This window comes from Gymnodraco acuticeps, unplaced genomic scaffold (assembly GCF_902827175.1).
Source record: "Gymnodraco acuticeps unplaced genomic scaffold, fGymAcu1.1, whole genome shotgun sequence".
NCBI lineage: Eukaryota > Metazoa > Chordata > Actinopteri > Perciformes > Bathydraconidae > Gymnodraco > Gymnodraco acuticeps.
In genome coordinates, this window is record NW_022991451.1 from 1,241,669 (window position 1) to 1,263,047 (window position 21,379).

The window sequence follows — 21,379 nt, forward strand, 5'->3', positions numbered from 1 at the left end:
TTATAATTCCCACCTGTGCAACTGCGTTAACAGCGAAATATGGGGTTCTGTGAGGATTTTTTTTAAATAATTGTTTTTAGATATAGAGTTTGCCTCTATTATGAAATGAGTGCATACAAAGTACTGACATAGTAAATAAAAAAATAATTATTTTTGTGTAGTTGTATATTGCAATAATAACGTATGGTTGTCACAAAATCCCACGGCACACCCGGACTTGCCTCACGCCACACCGTTTGGGAACCACTGATGTAGAGATCTGAGTCCAGCGGGCTGCTTGTGTTTCTCTTCCTCACAGGACATCATATGACCAGCAGATCCTGTGTGAACACACTACGTTAGTCAGTGGACGTCCGACAACATGCACACTAACTTATATTGCAGCTATAGGCTAAACTTTGGTTTAAATTGCGTGAATAAACTAGCTAGAGAGCTAAAGTTAATTGCATTCATCCAATGTCAGAAGGATTACCTTTTAAAAAACGTTGTAATGCTTTTCTTTCATTTCAATTTGAGTAAAATATTGAAGATATAACATTGTATTTTTTTCTTTTTACACTGACTCAAATATAATGAAAAGACTACGTCAGTCGAAGCTCAGCTTTGGTACGGAAGAGACAGGACAGGCAGAGAGAGAGAGAAAGTGATGGAAGTCATGGAGGAACTGCAGGTACAGTCACACAAAAGTATGTAGGCTTAATAACCCCATCTATCTATTTATCTATCCATCTATAACAATAGTCTTCATTTACAATATAGACCAGGGGTACTCAAACTTTTTTGTTAAAGGTCCACTTGTGAATTTTATACAAGGTCAATAGTCCGGATCAATGCCAGTAAACGAAAAATACAAATGATTTTGAATACAAATAAAATAAAAGAAGCCTCCCATGAGTAAATAAGCTATAAAGTAGATTTTAAAAACGTTTTATAGAATACAAAGCTCACTGCAGGACGTTGTAGAAATGCGTGTGTGCACCACGACTAGGGCTGCACGATTTTGGGAAAAAAAATCTAATTGCGATTTTTCTGACAAATATTGCGATTGCGATTTGCGATATTTGTTTTTAAGCAACCCAACGGAAGTTTATTATAAAATGCGGCCATAACTCCGGCTAGGAAGGTCGTATCAACGTGCTCCCGTCTCTAGCACCCTCGCAGCCCGAGCTACGAGTGAAAGAACTAAACATACATGAAACTTCCGTTGGGTTGCTTTAAAGTCAAGCTTCAGTTTAAGATTCACCCTGTAATAGAAACATGTGATGGAGCATTACTAACCTGACCCAGATGGTTTGTTTCACCAAACCATCTAGAGGTCCATTGGAAGCCATTTGGAAAGGGCAGGCACTTTCAAAAGCACTTGGCAGGTGATTGGATCAATCTGTCTATCACCTTCTATCATGGGCTACTTCTGATTGATTAACAATGGCTGGTACATGTGGAGCACAGCACTTCTGATTGGTGTGGATGACTGACACACAATAATAAAAAAAAAAAAATAGTTAAAAAAAAAAAAGTAAGAAGAAAAAAAAATAAAGTAAAAAAAAATCGCAGGCTTTGCGATTTGATAATCGCATCATTTAAAATCGCGATTTCAATTTAAAATCGATTAATCGTTCAGCCTTAACCACGACCAAGGTAATTCACTTTACATTAGGCGCATTCACACCGCAGTACTTTTCCCACAAAGGTTCATGAGAACTTAGTTCATGAGAACTCTTTAGTTCTCGAGAACTTAGTTCATGAGAACTCTTTAGTTCTCGAGAACTTAGTTCATGAGAACTCTTTAGTTCTCATGAACTAAACTAAACAAAACATGGCATAACTTGAAACGGTAGCACAGAAAACAACAACACAAAAACTGACCGTGAGAAACATGGAGGAAGACCGGAGAGACAAACATGAAGCGTGACGTGAAGGGAGGACAAACAAACAATGAACCGACAGGGGAACACAGGAAGAGACAAGACTAAATACAGGGAGGAGTAATCACGAGACGAGAAACAGCCGGGCAGGGGAGGCAGAAACACAAGGGCGACGGGTGAACACAATCAGACAATCAGACACACCAGGGAAACTAACGACAGGAAGGAAAACACAGAGAGAAGGACCAGACAAGAAACAAGGAGGAAAACATGAGACAGGAAGAACAGAACAGCAAAAATAAATGTTAAGTTAGTGTGCTATGTGTTGAGTGTATTTTATTGTATTTTCCTTCTCTGTAGTGTACTCCTAGTGGTTTTATGATACTGAAAACTGTATATTTCAACCTTAGTAGCCATAGTGCAGGCTCCAGCACAATCCTCTGTATTGGAACCATGTTCACTTACATTGTCCCTTTCAAATGAAATGGAAATAGTAAACAATAGTGGAAGCTATCCCCAAGAACAACATTCGAAAGCTTAATATGAGGAATTTGAATTATATAAAGTGAAAGCATTTTTAATTGTTAATATGTTACTGTTATAAGTTTCACTTTATTATCTATCCTCAGGATCCTTTCTTAAGTTTCTGGCACCAGCAGCAGCAACGGAAAAGGATAAGGTGCCCCCTCCAAATGCTGATGATGGTAAGTTAAGTATTCCACTTTTAATTGATTATACTGTGCATTGCACTCCAAAGATTCCTTGTAACATGATATTCCCTGTTTCTTTTTTGGTCATAGCAGTTCAGTCAACATCTACCTCCAGTGGGGCGTCAATATCTACCTTGAGTGGGGCGTCAACATCTGCCTCCAGTGGGGCGTCAATATCTACCTTGAGTGGGGCGTTAACATCTGCCTCCAGTGGGGTGTCAACATCTGCCTCCAGTGAGGCGTCAATATCTACCTTGAGTGGCGCGTCAACATAAATTGTAAATAAAAAGACAATAATTGCAGCTGTTATTTCTGTAGCCAGTATCCCTGCAGTAAATCAATGAAGGATTAAACGGGTAATATTAATACATTATTAAAGGGCTGTTTCAGTTATATATCCCCCTTTTCTTTTTTTTCGAGCAGCATATACAATACAGTCCATCTGATAAAGTAAGTCATTGTCCCTCAGAACACAATCTGCTGCCTTTTAGAACCTGCCATCTGACTCATGACCCATAAATACAAATGCTACATAATTGCATGGGTATAATTTAGCACGGGTGAGACAAACAAATCAGTCTGTTTTCCATCTTCAAGGTGGTGTTCACCTCTGGCCGTGCGATTGCTAATGCAGCGGCACTTCCACCATTAGATCTGTTCCCTGAAATGGCAGTAAACATCGTCTTTGAGGAGAATGCAAATGCTGGGCGTAGAGGTGGATCCATCAGTTTAATGACGTGTTCATAAGACAGTTAGTGAATATCAAGATGATGGCTGCAGCTACAGCTGCCTCTAATTGTAGGGCTGGGAAGAATGGCTTCTTGCTAGATGGGGATTAACTTCAAAGAGACACCATTAATTCACTTTCTTTCCATCCTTCAATACTTCTGTTCTTCTTTCTCCTTTCCCACCCTCTTCACTCTATCCGTGTTCCCTTTGTTTGCTTTGCCCCACCTTTATCCCTTTATTTAGCATTCTGTTACAGTACATCTGTTTTTCTCTCCTGCCCTTAATTGCTCTTTCTGAGTGTTAAGCAGGTATGTGTGAGGCGACATGGAATGGGATCAAAATGCAGACAATTAAACATAAAGGAACAGCTAAGAGGTTTATGTTATAAATAAGCTCGATGGCAAGTCCAAACAGAAGTATGAATGAGTCGACAGGAAAGCAGGAATGGGGCAGGGAAAAGTTCTCTAAGGTACCTATAAGTGAGGGTTCTAGTGCAGATAGTGAGGTATGAGTCTACAGGGCCGTATCCAGGATTTCCTAAATACCGTGGTCCAAACATGTCAGGGGGGTTCGGGGGTATACCCCCCGAGATTTTTGGGATTTTCATGATCTAGTTAGGTGCTTTTTAAGTCTTGTGGGGGGTCACAAATTGGATAATACACTGAACAAAAATATAAATGCAACACTTTTGTTTTTGCTCCCATTTTTCATGAGATGAACTCAAAGATCTAAAACATTTTCTATATACACAAAATAACCATTTCTCTCAAATATTGTTCACAAATCTGAAAATCTGTGATAGTGAGCACTTCTCCTTTGCCGAGATAATGAGGGCATATCAAGATGCTGATTAGACAGCATGATTATTGCACAGGTGTGCCTTAGGCTGGCCACAATAAAAGGCCACTCCGAAACGTGCAGTCTTGCTTTATTGGGGGGGTCTGGGGGCGTCTGGGGGAGTCCGAAAACCAGTCAGTATCTGGTGTGACCACCATTTTCCTCTCGCAGTGCAACACATCTCCTTCGCATAGAGTTGATCAGGTTGTTGATTGTGGCCTGTGGAATGTTGGTCCACCCCTCTTCAATGGCTGTGCGAAGTTGCTGGATATTGGCAGGAACTGGAACACGCTGTCGTATACGCCGATCCAGAGCATCCCAAACATGCTCAATGGGTGACATGTCCGGTGAGTATGCTGGCCATGCAAGAACTGGGATGTTTTCAGCCTCCAGGAATTGTGTACAGATCCTTGCAACATGGGGCCGTGCATTATCATGCTGCAACATGAGGTGATGGTCGTGGATGAATGGCACAACAATGGGCCTCAGGATCTCGTCACGGTATCTCTGTGCATTCACAATGTCATCAATAAAATGCACCTGTGTTCGTCGTCCATAACATACGCCTGCCCATACCATAACCCCACCACCACCATGGGCCACTCGATTCACAACATTGACATCAGAAAACTGCTCACCCACACAACGCCACACACGCTGTCTGCCATCTGCCCTGAACAGTGAAACCCGGGATTCATCCGTGAAGAGAACACCTCTCTAACGTGCCAGACGCCATCGAATGTGAGCATTTGCCCACTCAAGTCGGTTACGATGACAAACCGGAGTCAGGTCGAGACCCCGATGAGGACGACGAGCATGCAGATGAGCTTCCCTGAGACGGTTTCTGACAGTTTGTGCAGAAATTCTTTGGTTATGCAAACCGATTGTTGCAGCAGCTGTCCGAGTGGCTGGTCTCAGACGATCTTGGAGATGAACATGCTGGATGTGGAGGTCCTGGGCTGGTGTGGTTACACGTGGTCTGCGGTTGTGAGGCCGGTTGGATGTACTGCCAAATTCTCTGAAACGCCTTTGGAGACGGCTTATGGTAGAGAAATTAACATTCAATTCACGGGCAACAGCTCTGGTGGACATTCCTGCTGTCAGCATGCTAATTGCACACTCCCTCAAAACTTGCGACATCTGTGGTTCCCAAACGGTGTGGCGTGAGGCAAGTCCGGGTGTGCCGTGGGATTTTGTGACAACCATACGTTATTATTGCAATATACAACTACACAAAAATAATTATTTTTTTATTTACTATGTCAGTACTTTGTATGCACTCATTTCATAATACAGAGGCAAACTCTATATCTAAAAACAATTATTTAAAAAAAATCCTCACAGAACCCCATATTTCGCTGGTAACGCAGTTGCACAGGTGGGAATTATAAGACCGTGACACATCAAAGGCTGAAGGACAACATTAAAAAAGAGAAACACGCAAGAGGGAAAATGGAGCGCTTTCTTGTGCGGAGCAAACCACCAACCACCAGTGCAGAGACTGCCGACAACACACCACCGAAAGAAAAGAGGAAAAAAACTGTCAGCAGACAGTATCATGAAAGTTACCTGTCTTATGGCTTCAGTTGAACCGGGGATGTCAACAATCCTCAGCCCGAGTGCGTCGTCTGTCGGGAGAAGTTAGCTAATGCGAACATGGTTCCAAGCAAGCTGAAGAGGCACTTGGAAACCAAACATCCCATCCATGTTCAGAGAAACTTGGCCAACTTCAAAAGAGCGCAGGATCTGAACCAGAGGCAGCAAGACCGTTTGTTGGATTGTGTGAAAGTGTCTGAAAAGGCAATGGAGGCTAGTTACATGCTAGCGGAGCTCATTGCAAAGCAGAAGAAACGTCACACAATAGCGGAGACACTCATCCTCGGTCCAGATGCCGCAAATGAGCTATCCAAAGTGCCGTTGTCTGATAATACAATCAAAAGAAGAATCGACGACATGTCAGAAGACAATGAGCAAAATTTGACAGAGAAACTGCAGGCGAGCGGCAGATTTTCCCTACAAATAGACGAATCTACTGACATAAGTGGGGCTGCCCAACTTCTGGCAAACGTCAGATATGTTGATGCTGACTCTATCAAAAAGACGTTTTTCTTCTGCAAAGAAATGGAAAGCCATACTACGGGAGAAGAAATATTCAGGGTAACTAATAACTATTTAAAAGAGAAGAGTCTGACCTGGAATATGTGCGTCAGTCTTTGCACCAGTGGCGAACCGTCAGGGCCTTCAAGGTATTCAGAGAATACCCTGGAACACTCAGATAAAACAAACAAAAAATCGATTTAATTATATAAATAAAATGTAATAAAATGTATTTAAAATGAATAAATGAGAATCGTATATTTGTTGTTGATCTGTAATATTACAGTGTTACGTTGATTTGTTTGTCCTTCTCTGACCATGCACTACGCATTTCAGTAGAAAAGAAAGCAACCAATCAGATCTTGTTCTGGGTTTCTGGGTAGAATATCCTTCAACCAAGGTATTCTACATCCTTGATAGAATGCCCTGGCCGTTGCACTGAATGAGAGCGTACGTTTGGACTGACAGTTTGATCAACCAATCATATATTGATGCGGGGGGTGGGTGTGTCTACAGAAGGTCCAGTTGTGATGGCCACGGTTCGCCACTGCTTTGCACAGATGGTGCGGCAAGCATGACGGGGAGAGTGAAAGGATTTATTGCTAAGGTGAGAGCACAAAACCCACATATCATGACAAACCACTGCATTTTGCATCGAGAGGCATTAGTTGCCAAAACCATGCCCCCGGAGTTGACTGAGGTGCTGAATCAGGCTGTGCAGATGGTGAATTACATCAAATCAAGGCCCCTGAAATCTCGCCTCTTCTCCCAGCTGTGCGCCGAGATGGGAGCCGACCACCAAAGCCTGATCCTCCACACAGAGGTACGTTGGCTGTCACAGGGGAAAGTCCTATCCCGTCTTTATGAGCTTCGGGAAGAGCTTTTGGAGTTTTCACGTGAAAACGCTGTCCCACATAAAGACAAGCTCGCGGATGAGAGGTGGTGCGCCAGGCTGGCTTACCTCGCAGACATATTTGGGCATCTCAACAAGTTAAACGCCAAGGTTCAGGGCAGGAATGAAAACATTTTATCATTCACAGACAAGATTCGGGGGTTTATTCGCAAACTTATCCTGTGGCGCGAGGCTTTGGAACAGGGCTCCATGGACATGTTCCCGCTGGCATCAGCTGCGCCGCAGGCAGCTAGGGAGCGCGCTGTATATGCCGAACACCTTCAGACCTTAAAAGAGAGGTTTGAGCGCTATTTTCCACGTGTGGCTGACATCGAGGACTATGACTGGATCCGAGACCCATTCCACCAGGAATCTTCAACAGAAATGCTCACTATGAAGGAGAGAGAGGAGTGCGCAGAGCTTCGTGTGGACCGCACACTGAAACTCAAATTTAGTGAGCTCCCACTGGATCAGTTTTGGTTGGCTTCTGCATCGGAGTACCCAAGCATCTCCCACCACGCGATTGAGCAACTTCTTATTTTTCCCACTACCTACCTGTGTGAGTTGGCGTTCTCTACTCTGGTTTACATGAAGAACAACAGGAGGTCACGGCTCTCTGTTGAACAGGACTTGCGAGTGGCCCTCTCCTCAGTGCCACCAAGGATTAAAAACATCTGCGCGCCCCGACAGGCACATGTATCTCACTAATTTGTTAGTCGGCAAAATATTTACAATAGCACATGTTCCAATGCTGATTGCTGAAATGTTACATTTATAATTTGTAGTTCAGGACCATGGACAATGCAGCTTCCTTGCATTGACAGTTCTCTGTGCCTCATTTTTTATTTTGTGACCTGTCTGGTTTAAATGAGTGTGTTGCTGCTTTGATGAAGCCTAATTTGATAAAGTTTCAAATTAATTTCTGAAATATTTCGTTAATAAATATTTCATGAGTAATATCGTTGTCACATTTTATTTGGCATTAGTAAATAATTATGCACATTTACAGATATTTTACATGATATGAGTGATAACACGTGTTATAAGAACCACTGCTCTAGATACCTCATCACTCCTCCGCTGCTCCGGTACAATTACGGGCTGCGGTGGTTTGTTGATATGTCGTCTTCTTCTGTTTGCTTTAATCAAGGTTACGTAGTTCTGCAGCGCCCCCATCGGCAGTAAATGGAAGTACTACAAAGAATCCCGTTTCGTGCAATTATTTCACAAGTTTTGTTATATACACAGCTCGGAAAAAATTACAGAGGTCCGGACCTCGGTGACCTCAATGGTGGATACGGCCCTGGTCCTAATACTAGGATGTGTTAAATGCAGAGTCTGCATTTTACTGTGTCCGTGGTCTGATCCCTAGCCCCTGCAGTTTACATGTTGATGTATCCTTGGGCAAGATACTGAACCCCAAATTGCCTCCATGGCAGGGCCATAAGTGTGTACATATGTGTGAATGGAAGTCTCCTGAGCATGTGGCACCTTGTATGGCAGCCTCTGTAAGAATGTGTGTGAATGGGTGATTGCTGACTTAATACGTAAAAGCACTATGAGGGTCAAAAAGACTAATATAACCGCCGTCCATTTATCCACAATTTTTTTGCTGCATTATTCCTTATGATCAGAAGTAAAGACCGGCCACAATGTAACATGCCAGTTTGATTAAATTGACATGGACACATGATTTTGTCTTTCAAAATTCATTGACACCCATAGACTTTCCTCGTGTTGTGTTTTCCTTTGAACAGTGAACAGCTAAATCTGAAGAAAGGCAGCCAACTGGATTAATTCCTTCTTTACCTTATATCTCTGCTGAATAAAGAGGCTTTAAATATTCAAGCAGTCTTACCATTATCGGCCCTCTCTTCCATCCTTTGGCAGGTATCCACTGTTATCTTTGCTGAGAAGGAAATTATAGCTCAATCATCTGGCCCACAAGCTGTGTCAGCCCTGAACCCCACACCATCCCCCCCCCCCCCCCCCCCACCCCCAGCCTCTCTTCATCTTTATTACACAGGTTTGGGAGCTCCAGTACTTCACAGGCACATTAAAGTCAAAGTCTGAAAAAAAGCTCCAAATTAGATCAAGGCCAGAGACCCAAAGGAAGACCCATACATGCATGTTTTAATGTGTTAAAGGCAGTGCAGTGCGGTCAGGGGACGCAGAGCATTTCCTGTCAATGAAATACTGAAGCTGTTACAAACGTTTAAAAATAATAGAAAATACAATCAAATAAATATTTGAAGTACCATTTTTCCACTGATCTTTATTAGCTCCTCACTCTGATTGCGCAATCCCCAAGAAACTGTATAGAGCGTGGGCAATAAGTCTGTGCCTGATCTCTGTATTTTAACCAATGTAATGTTTGTAGACCACTGCATTACATGTCAGTATCCCTCCGCGTCTGACAAAAGCTACAACTGTTACATTACGTCCGCTACGAAACTAAGATGGAAACATGTAAGGCAGTGGTTCCCAAACTTTTTCTGTCAGGCCCCCTTGGTTAATTGGAAATATTTTCGGGCCCCCCAACCCGGTTCCCAGCTATATTGGTAGGATTAATTGTATATTGTTGTAAAAACATTACATTTTCTCTGCTAAGATACAAAGATCCAACTATAATTTTATATTTTATTATGGATTACACATGAACATGAAAAGTGCTTGTAATAGATACTGTGAATTAATTTGGCCTAATTAAAACTAGTCCTTCTTCCCTGAGTAGTAGATGTTTTAATTCAAATGTTTTTTATATTGAGACTGCCACTCTCAGTTCATTCTCAATGTTCAGCTTTGATCTGTATTTCGTTTTGATGGCAGCAACAGCAGAAAAGCCTGTCTCACACAAGTCAGATGTTGCAAAAGGCAGCAGTATGCCCACAGCTCTCTGACCAATGAGATATTTTCGAGCAGTGTTTGTTTCAATTTCTTACCGCGCCCTCCCTGCAGTACCTCCGCAACCCACCAGGGGTCGCGCCCTACAGTTTGAAAACCACTGATGTAAGGGATAATGTGCAGCAAGGACTTATTGACCGTTGTTAAGGACGCTCACATCTGCAGAAAGAAGTCCGGTCAATTTAACTGCATACAGTTGGGCTGTCCAAACTGGGACAAGAAAACAGCAGAGAAGTAACGGGGCAGAAACCCTCCTTTTTACGCAACGGTCCAGACATAGACATCAAACGGTGACACATATTCAGTTGCCAGTTACTTTGGCATTAGGGCAGGGATATCTAGATACTTTCCAAGGTTTGACATAATGAATTGTGCTACTTTTAAAGCAAGCAACGATGTTTTCAAATCTGTAATCAAAAAGGGGGTTGTCGACCCTCCGCTTCGCGTCGGGCCTTAACCACGTCCCTTAGCTGTGATATAATGACCATGTACCACAGCCTGTCGTGAGCTATTACTTAAACATACAAATATAATTATTACAAATAATGAACTTTGACTGCAACTGTGCAACAAAGGATACAGGAGGATACAAACAGCTAGCTAAACAGTAGGCTATGCTATGCATGCTACAGTAGCTTAAAACAAGTAGCTAATGACTACCTTACAGCTTGTGTTACACTGTATGCTGTAAGCAGCTGTTGTAAATGAAGCTGAACAAAAATGGCTACTTACCAGTAACTTGATAGATTATTAGGTTAAAATCCTGTTGTTCCACTGCTTTCAAGTGTTCCGCTTCCAAGATGAACGTAGATTGCTCCAACTCAACATGCGGTCTAGAAGAGTCCTGGCGTGTGTTCAGTTTTGAAACTTTACCGATGAAACTCAAAAGATATAAGTTACTCTAACTTCATATTTCCCTATAGTTGAGCGAACGCAGAAATATTTGTTTTAAATCGTTACATTTGTAAGTTACATTTTTTTTGTTATTTTCAGTTTGACCGACTTATTAAAATGAGTTGTTGAATTATGATCAGTAGAAATGGCCATGTCATGGGACCTTTAAAATAACTTCATTTGACCTTCCTGCAATGTTGCAATATAAATATATACTATGGTAATGACGTGACCGGCATACGCCTCTTATTGGCTTACCATGATATTCTTTCCTTGACTTTAACCAATCTCAACTCAAAACCAACGGATAAAAGCAACAGATACTAGCCAATCATAGGCAGAGTGTGCAGGGTCATAAAAAGAAGGTCCAAAGACATTATACAACAATATATGACAAATTATTCTGTTAGATAAAGGGAGAGTTTGTATTTTCAGAGCAATGGGCCCTTTGGAAAATGTGTGGTTGTTTGCAAACACTGGGCTGATGGTCAGATTGGCTTTCATTCCAATGAGACAAATTCCAAACTATTGGGGCTACTATAATTGACCATCAGAAGAACAATGACAAGTGTTTTCTCTGCCTCGTGTGCAGGTATAGGATAAGTCAAAGAACATGTCTGTAAAGATAGAGCTTTGAAACCCTATGCGAGATCATGACATGCCTATGATAATGGAACTGGGGTATGGTTTGTATGCATGCAACTCAGAACGTAACCCATAAACATTACAACAGTAGCTCAGTGAATAAAAACAAATCAATTGATGTACAAACGTTTACAAGGGTATAGCAGTTCTGTTCAAAGTTCAACAAAGTTACCTCATGCTGAATACGATGCATAGTGAATGTTTTGTCCATGATGGAGTGAAACATTTTTGGGATCAGAGCTGTGGATAGGAAGGAGACCAGATGGGACAGTTGGAAGTGTCTCCAATTTATTTCGATTTAAAGTGTATCTGCACGGCCAATACACTGCACCGGCATGTAGCTATGTACTTTCCGTGCGTAAAACATGTCCTTCAAAGAAGACTTCTGAAAGTAAACAGGTCTTTGTGTACACGTCTGGGAGTATAAACAAGGAGTCAACATGCTCACAATAAAAACTGATATTGTGCTTATGATGGAGTCATATACTGGCTTATATTATTTAATAGTTATCCATTTATTTTAATATTGTTTTTTGTTCATAGTAAGTCTTCCTTTCATTCAAGTTTATCAAATAAGTTGTTTTATGCCTTTGTTTTGGAAAGGCAGCTTTTGGGCACCGGGGGAGAGGAGACCTGGTAATTATACATTTGAGAAACAGGTGGTGGTGGACATCGCACCCGGTAGGCCTATGGTTTTTTACCATTGGGTAAGAACACGGACAAGAAAATGTTGTGCTTGTATACTGTGCCATCAAGAGAATAAATTGCACAACAATTATTTTTGCTCGGACCCTTTTTTCTATCCATGCGTAAAACTCGCTGACGGGTGCCTCTAAGCGGCACTTTGTTTGGAGTTTTATTTCTGTTTTTGGCCGCTTCAGCTTATGTTAATCACATGTTTACCATGTGTACTATTAGTTTAATATATTAGCATGCTAATTGTCACTAAAGACAAGTTATCCTCAAGGGGATGTCACTAGTTTCACACACTAAATGAGAGATGATAAACTGAAGGCAGAGTGAGTCACAGGTTGTGATACATTGATCAGCAATAGAGTGTAAATGTCACTGATTAATTGTTGAAGTAATCCAGTCGATCACCCCACATTGTGACCCGTCCTGTTTGACTCTGAGCACATCAAATTGAAGACTCAAGCTAACTCGGCCTCCCTGACCGTGAACATCCCAAACAGGGCGGGATACATGTTGTGTCAGAGGTCTTAGCAGCTTAGATCTCCCGGCAGCCCACACTAGGAAAAATGCTCAGCTCACAAATGAATCAATAGTGCTGAGGCCCAGCTTCAGGCAAGGCCAGGTATCGGGGGGAACGGGCGGGGGCTGTTGGTTCCCTGCCAGCATTCTAGAAGAGCCTCTGTATGCTCTCCTTTGTCATTTACACAGGGTAAGCAAGACCTCAGGGAGATGTGTCTGTTGCTTTCTTTTAACTAACGGCAATTAAACTGAGCAAGTTTTTCTTTCTCCCCTAATAAGAGTGGATGATTAACGGAGAGCTGGCAGCAGAGTGCCTCCAGAACAACAGCAGACAACCACAGCATCTCAAAGTGTCTGCCGAGCTGTTTTTTGTATGTCCTCCTTAAACAACTAACCAATGTGTCATAAAGCATCTCTCTGAATCCGGATATATAATGGAGAGAAAAAGTTTGCATTGAAAGGATTGCCAGGATCGCTCAATGGGCCCATTAGGGGAATAATGACAGGTAAAGGTATTCAGAGGCATGCATGCGCAGATAGCTGCTCTCCGATTGACTGGAACCAACTTTTGAATCTGCATCCTCCTACGGACATTTTGTGTTTATTGTATTTTGTGTGGGAGACAGACAGAGAGAGACGTGCTGCTATCATTTTGGGCCATCCTTCCCTTAATATATTAGCTAATTTAAATTCAATCATCCATTTTTCTAAACTGTTTATCGTGGTCAGGGCAGTGGGAGGCCAAAGCTGCATTATTGAATTTTCCCTCACCACATAGCTTTTTCTTCATATTTGTTTGGAGACAACAGGTAGGTAAAGTCAGTGTCGAGGCTGAAACTGAGCGCTCACGATGCAGCGAGCACCCATCCTGCTGACATACCCTTGAGCTAAAGCCCTTTCTCTTGCTATGCAGACAACCCTTTGTTCTAACCTCCCTGTGGAAACGCAAGGAAATAAGAAAGACGTTTTAACTTAATCTTTGCATTTTGTTCCACTGTGGCCTGACCTGAGTTCTCTCTCCAGTATACACTCAATACGGCAAACATTTATCTTGACTTCTGACCCGGGTAAATGCTGCAGGCTACATTATTTGATGAGACTGAAACAGTTTATTATTAATTATTAATGCTTTGGTGATGATTATTCCAACAACACAGTGATGTTTTCAACTAAAGTTGAGTTACTCAGTTATAGCTACAGTGTTTTCAAAGGTTACCGTGCGTACTGTGCAGGGTTGGGTTGTAACCAGTGGTGTAGTCTACGTGATACGCTGGTATACGCCGTATACCCACTAGAAAATGCCAGTGATTTCCGTATACCCTCTTAAAAATGAGCGATGATACATAACAACATCATTTTGTGACTGCGCTTTCACACTTTCGCCTCTTCTGTGTTAATACTTTTGGACGTCTGGGGCTTCCGTCGCCTGTGGCCTGTTGCTAAGCAACAGCAACACACTTTGTTCGGCTCTGACAAACCCCACGTTTCTCTAACGTTATCAGAATCTGATCTGTCCACCATTCAAGTTCCCGGAGCGCTAAACAGGAAGCAAACATGAAACGAAAACAGACGACAATATTTCAATGTTTTCCGAAGTTTTCCCCTATTACCACTACAGAAGAAGAGCCAGGTCAGGCGGCTGTCCTAAAGGTGACAGAGAACGAGCCCGGCGCTACCGCAAATGTACCCGGTAAGTGAAATTAGCATGGTTATCATTAACGTAACTGTAGCTAACAGCTAACTTGATCAACGTTAGTGTGGTGGATCAATGGAAGAGAAAGGGAGCGAGATACTGTGTGTGTGTGTGTGTGTGTGTGTGTGTGTGTGTGTGTGTGGTGTGTGTGTGTGTGTGTGTGTGTGTGTGTGTGTGTGTGTGTGTGTGTGTGTGTGTGTGTGTGTGTGTGTGTGTGTGTGTGTGTGTGTGTGTGTGTGTGTGTGTGTGTGTGTGTGTGTGTGTGTGTGCGCAGTCATAAACAGAACACAATGTTTATATTATCTCCTTGTTTCGGACACAGATGAGAGCTCCTGGCCAGCCTTGTGGACTGAAAGTCAGGCTATGGAATTTAAGAACAGGCATCCTTGGTTAGAGTGGAGGGACAGAAAGTTAGGTAAATGTCAGCACACATGCAAAGGAAGCTGATCTAAACAACAGAAATTCATAAAGTCAATGACTATGCAAATGAGAGTTAATGGTCATGTTAGTTCATGGTCATGTTAAAAGTGCATTTAAAACATTTGCACCATTACATTACTATATGTTAGTTATCAGTAGTTGTCAAATAATTAGCTATTGAAAAGTGGAACATTTTTCTCCTTTTATCTGATTTCCATGCGTTTGTTAGCCATGATCTAAATATTGTAAGCAGTTTATTAAATACTTTTGAGTAAATCTTGGCTCTTTTCTGCAGATGTTATTGGTAAAAACGTGTATTATGCTAATTAGTCATGGTTTTGTTTATTTCCAGGTTGTGCTCTTTGCAGCGCTACAAAATCAACCGGTGTCCTCACAGAACAACGAGTGTCTATGTCTGAGGAGTGGGTGCACTTTAAGATCCAGTCCTCAGATTCAAGCAGATCAACATCTCTGGCCTCTTTGAGAAACAAGATTAGACGACATGAGACGTCCAGAGCACACAAAATACCCCAGGAGCTCACGGAGAAGGGTGGACAGGATGTAGTTGGAAATGTGGTGAGAGCTGTGTCAGAGACTGTGTTTGCAGAGACAGATTCTGTATTCAGAACAGCATACTATCTTGCGAAGATGAACCGACCTTTTACTGACCATGATAGTCTCATTGAGCTTCAGGAAACAAATGGTGCAAACATGGGCACTAGTCTGCACTCAAGGTACAGTTCCACAACAATTGTAGAACACATAGCAAAAGAGATGCAGAAAAAAATAGTTCACAGTATTGTGACGTCTTCAAGCAAGTTGTCTGTTCTCATTGACGAGGCTACATCTGCAGGGCTTGTGGACTAACACAGTGAACCCAGTATGGACATGTTGAGTGCTTTTTCAACCCTCATTTATTGAGGTGAAGCTTATTTGTTAATTTGTTTCTTGTTTGAAGCTAATTTGTCTTGTAGCACTTTGAGGATGTTTGCTTGTTCATTTAAGCTGATACAGTACATAGTTTGACAATGATTTATGGAAGATAATAGGGCTGAACAAGTTTGAATAAATATCTAATGCATTGAAAAATATGTTAAAAATGATTATTGTGTGATATTTGTGCAGATCTATGCGAAACAAATATGTTTTTTTAAGTGTAGAATATGATGTGTGGGCCAGGACATCTGTAGCATGACCATATTTATTGTATATTACTTGAAAATTGCAGCAGGCCATATTGAGATTTTGATAAAAATGTCGATTAATTGTTCAACCCTAGAAGATAAGTGGGCTTTTTCCATCATTGTTCATTCTTTTATTTTTTTATTGTTAATGTCACTGGCAGTTAAAAGTCACATAAAAATGCTTATAATACATTGACATGTTGAGAACACATAACCAGTCTCAAGACTAGTTATGCATTAGTGAGTGTGATGGTGTTCATGAGGTGTTGCTTCGCGCTCTAGGATGGATGAATACAATTATTACAGTATACCCACTACAAAAAAGTAGACACCACTGGTTGTAACGGAATACATGTAACGGCGTTACGTAATCAGAATACAAAAATCAAGTAACTGTATTCAGCTCGCGTTACATTTGAAAAACGAGTAATCTGATTACAGTTACTTTCGTAAACCTGAAGTGAATACATTTTGGATTACTTATTGGAATTATTGGTGGAAAGCTTTCCTCACAACATTTAATATTCATTACTAAAGGTACAGCCGAATCATCACAGCCCACAAAACCTATTACCGCCGCAGATGGACCAAAAAAGCGTTTGAAAAAAAATCGCGGGTCCGCTCAGTGAAACAATAACAACGAAACATGGAGGAACACAAGTCTGCGTTTAAATCGCGTGTGTGTGTGGTTAAAACACATCAGCCTGCGGTCGCTCTTTAGCCTTACTAATGATTCTGAAGGTAAACACAGTGAAGGCGGTGCTTGAAAGGCACGGCGCGCTCCTCTTCTCAGAGGCTGAGTTAACCCTCCCGCTGCCTCCTGGTGCTGCAGAGATTTCATGAAGTGAAGGAGGTGTTCCTTCTATAAAACAGCTGTGGGCAGCAGATACTGTGAGTCATGGACATGAATTCATAGATCAAGGCAGACTGGTGCACACACTCTCCTGTTTTGCCAATCCGGTGCTAAAACAAATATAGCTCTACACCCCTGGCCGACATGTCCTTAAAATGAAGTCCGAGTTTGACATTTTAATTCATGTCCTGCCAACACTGGCAGGACAGAAGGCGACACGCCCGTTCTAAGCCGTGTCCCTCACTCCTCACATCCCAAGCTGCATCCCCAAAAAGTGTATTATGTTGTTACATCGTTTCAGATGTTGTGTTTCAGTTGTGCTCTTGATAAGCCATTAAAACAGTAAAAACACATTCCTTTTGCTTTTTGTGTCTCCTGTACACCAAAACATACCCATCTGTGATGGAAAAAGAAAGTAATCCAAAAGTAATCTAAAAGTAATCTGATTACGTTACTTTTTTAAGACACGTAACTAACTGTATTCGGATTACTTTCAGAGCCATGTAATCAGTAATCAGTAACTGATTACATTTACAAAGTAACCCTCCCAACCCTGGTACTGTGATAAGTGTTAACCTACAGCTCCGTGAATCGAAATAAAGTTTATTTAATTTGGTCACCCAACATTACTCAATACCAATTTACAGCAGCAATCTTGTTAATGTGTCTTACGGCCATTGCTGTTATAGTTATTGTTACTGCAAATAACAACAACAACAACTATTGAGTTAGGAAGATAACTAGTACCACTTGACAAATATAAAAATAAATATGCTCTAATGTAAAAAATGGCAGGCTGGATTTAGCATCTTTAGTTGCCCCCTTTTGGAGGAAGCTTCCTCTTTGTTTTCTGAAGAGGTTATGTGGAACAACAGGAGTTGCAATTCTAAAGATCCTGAGCCATAAATGATGAATCAAAATCATCGAAATACTTAACAACAAGCTATCTTCCGATGAGAATGTCTCTAATCCAGAGAGAACAAGTGACTCATTACAAGATTCAGACTTTAGCTTCTCATCCGAGCACATCTAACTTCTTCACGAGAAGCCATCCCAAGAAGCAAGCAACTAAACCTTGGGTCTTCCACAATTTATACCTTTTATTGTCAATTTAGAACTAATCTGTTTTACTGTTGATTTGACCTGCAGTTTTAAATATATACCACACTAAGGAACTAATAATCAAGACACTAATGTAACATGACCTTCAAAATCTCCTTCAGACCTTATGAACAACACATATCCAATACATTCGGCTGCAAGCCTTGGACTAAATCTGATACACTTATATCCTCTGGATCATGAATCCTTGCGATCACTGTATTGTCTCCAATTGGGTAACATTTTCTTGGAGAATGGGACATTGCAGGATCAAAACCCCAGAGTACAATAAAACAAATTGGTAACACTTTACAATAAGGTACACAAAATGTGCTTAGCTACTGAGTAGTGAATAAGGAACGACTAGATAGTTAATGGTTAGTTAATGAGGAGTTCCTGAGTGACTGCGATTGAAGAACTGTATTAATGAATGATTCATTAATGGTTAGTTAATGAGTTACTTTGATTGAAGAACTGGTTAGTTACTGGTTAACAGACTAGGGGGTGATGAGTTTCCTGTCTTCTGTTTTTGTAGTGGTGTGACATGCAACATGGATGTTAAATGACCTTGTGTGTTTGTTGCCAATCAATCAATGTTTATTTATATAGCCCAATATCACAAATGTTACATTTGTCTCAGTGGACTTCACAGTTTGTACAGAATATCAGTATGACAATAATATATTGTCCTCAGGTATGTTTGTATTATATTTGATTACTCAAAGATACCGTATTTTCCGGACTATAAATCGCGTTTTTACCTGTCTGGCTGTATCCTGCGATTATACTCCGAAGTGATTTTCGTCTGGGATTCCAAATCCAAAAGAGGTAGGTTTGCGCGTGGCAAATGTGCACGCCCAAACTAGGTAATCAGAAGAAATGGAACCCCAGTAATTACATGTATAAACCATGTATTTAACATATATTGCATCATTTTATGCATTTTTCAGAAAAGGTGGTAAACAGTGACATCAACGACATTTTTGGTCTGTAAAATGTCCAAAAGTAAAAGAATGGGAGATAAATATCCCAAAGTCTCCACATTTTATTATATTTTGTGTGTTTCTGGTCCTCTTTCAGTTGAGACAGTGTATGCAGGATGTGTAAGGATGTAGGAAAGCCAGAACTCTTGTGTGAACATTGGATGAAGCCAGGTTCATATTCTTGTTTCATGTTGATGACATATTAGTCAAAGGTTTGCACAGAGCGATATATCTTTGTGTTGCGCCATAAATCAGAAAATACTGTATTAAAAAAGTCATTTCCTGCATGTTTTTGCAGTGTGATATAAATAAATGTACAGGCTTTCAGATTGCTGTAGTTCACTAAACAGAGACATTAACGACATGTTTGGTGTTGAAAATGTCCGAAAAAGTGAAAGAATGGGAGATAAATATCCCCAAATCTCAAAATTGTATTATATTTTGTGTGTGTTTGTGGTCCTCTTTCAGTTGAGACACTGTAGGTGAAGGATGCTTCAGGAAAAGACCAAACACTGGATGTCTTTCAGTCGCCAACATGTGTTTTCGAAACACTGATATTAACGGGGAAACCCTGCAGGACTCAAATGCCTCGTCTCTGTTCCCCTAAACTCATTTGGGAGTGATGACTGATTATTATCAGTCCCGGGGGACTGTGTTTTCCGAAGTGGAGGCTGGCTTGACCGCAGCCCCGGGGGTAACGCTGCCTTTCCTCTGCACGTTGTTTCTCTTTCAGAAACACAGTGGACTGTTTGTATGATGGGATCACAGACACGCTGCAATCGGTTTCCACTAAAAGTCGAGTCCAGTGTCTATGTAGTGTCATTTTAATTTTTTATAATTTGGGAAGAATTAAATTCGGTAGGAAAAGCCAGCTAAATCAGTAGGCGGTAGAAACATGTCAAAAGCGGTAGACTACCGCCCAAATCGGTAGGGTTGGCACTTGGCAGGTATGAAAACGGTTAATCCAATGTCTCTGTGTAACTTTAAAATGATTGCTGATAATCCATCATTACAATTATAAATAATAAACGCAATAAACGGATTATAATGGTTAGCCGACCGGAGCTTCCGGTTTAGGAGGTGCGCACGCAGCGTCTCGTTTTAACTGAATAATGGTCATGTTTACATGGATTTATGAACTGCCCCTAATTACCGCCCCCCCTTCCAGAGACACACCTGTCAAACACACTCATACCTGCTTGCATGAAATTGAAAAAGTTACATTAAATTAAAAATAAATTACAATAAAATAACTGTTTAATCTTCACATCTTGTAATCATGTCTATAATTTTGAGCACCAAATTATTGAAAAGTATCGAAAAATACCGGTATCGATAAGCAGTATCGGTATCGATAAAATCCTAACGATACCCATCCTTATTCTTCACTGACAGGATGATTGAGCGTACCAATCTGTACTCACACCGTGGCATGTGTCACTATCAGAAGGCTTGTAGGATTTTGTTGTTGTTGTCAATTTTGGTTGATGTTACTGTCCTGACTCCATATATCAAATAGGCTTCATTTAATTGTAGTTAAACTACTATATATTCTTGCATTAAGGGCTCCTTAAGAAAAAAGTTCCCACCCTGTCACTTAACCCAGCTGCTCTCTGGTTTTGCATCGTAAAGCATTTGAGTGTTTTGTAGTGCTATATGAATAGTTAATTACTAAAGTGTATTGCTTGTGAACACCACGGAATAGTGAGAACAACTCCATTATTAAAGAGAAAAAGCATTTCATCACAAAGCTGGTCACATGACCAAATAGCATACTGGAAGTGGGACATGTTTACCTGCATTTACCACTGATTATTGTGCCGGAGCGGCTCAGTTGCAAACCAGCTCCATCTGTGCCTGAGGGCAGGGCACATACACACTGACCAAACATTTTCTGTTCACTTCCATTCTTGTTAAACAGTTGGAAAAAGCTCTCTATTGACCCTTTTCCTTTACTGTTCTTGTAGAGCGACCATCGGTGCACACTTGACCGATCTATTGTTATTTAGTGTTATATTTACACAAGCATTGTATTCACTGAAGTGTTCGGCAGGTTCACTGCTGTCTCCAGAACTTTGAGTTAGTTTGGTTAAGACTTTGACATTGTAATGACAGCTTACTGTATATGTATTATTATGTTTTTGTCGATCATTTGGGGATATTTTTGGGTAGTTGGATAATATTCCAAACACCGATCATCATGTAATGTTCACCTTAAAGGTGGGGTAGGTACGTTTGAGAAACCGGCTCGAGATACACTTTTTGTTATATTCCATGGAATGCTCTTAACATCCTGATAGCAATGAATATCTGAAGTGCTTTGACAAAAAATTCATAAAAAAATGTCATCTCTGGAAGCC

The 21,379-nt window shown here is 41.1% G+C and overlaps 1 protein-coding gene across 1 annotated transcript; it reads left to right on the plus strand.

Annotated features, from left to right (window-relative positions):
* The first annotated feature begins 14,258 nt into the window (after positions 1-14,258).
* LOC117532918 (E3 SUMO-protein ligase KIAA1586-like) lies at positions 14,259-15,876 on the plus strand. The gene is made up of 2 exons (XM_034196522.1): positions 14,259-14,475; positions 15,251-15,876. Exons 1-2 carry the CDS (start codon positions 14,340-14,342, stop codon positions 15,763-15,765), a joined length of 651 nt encoding a protein of 216 aa, XP_034052413.1. The 5' UTR covers positions 14,259-14,339; the 3' UTR covers positions 15,766-15,876.
* Positions 15,877-21,379: the final 5,503 nt, after the last annotated feature.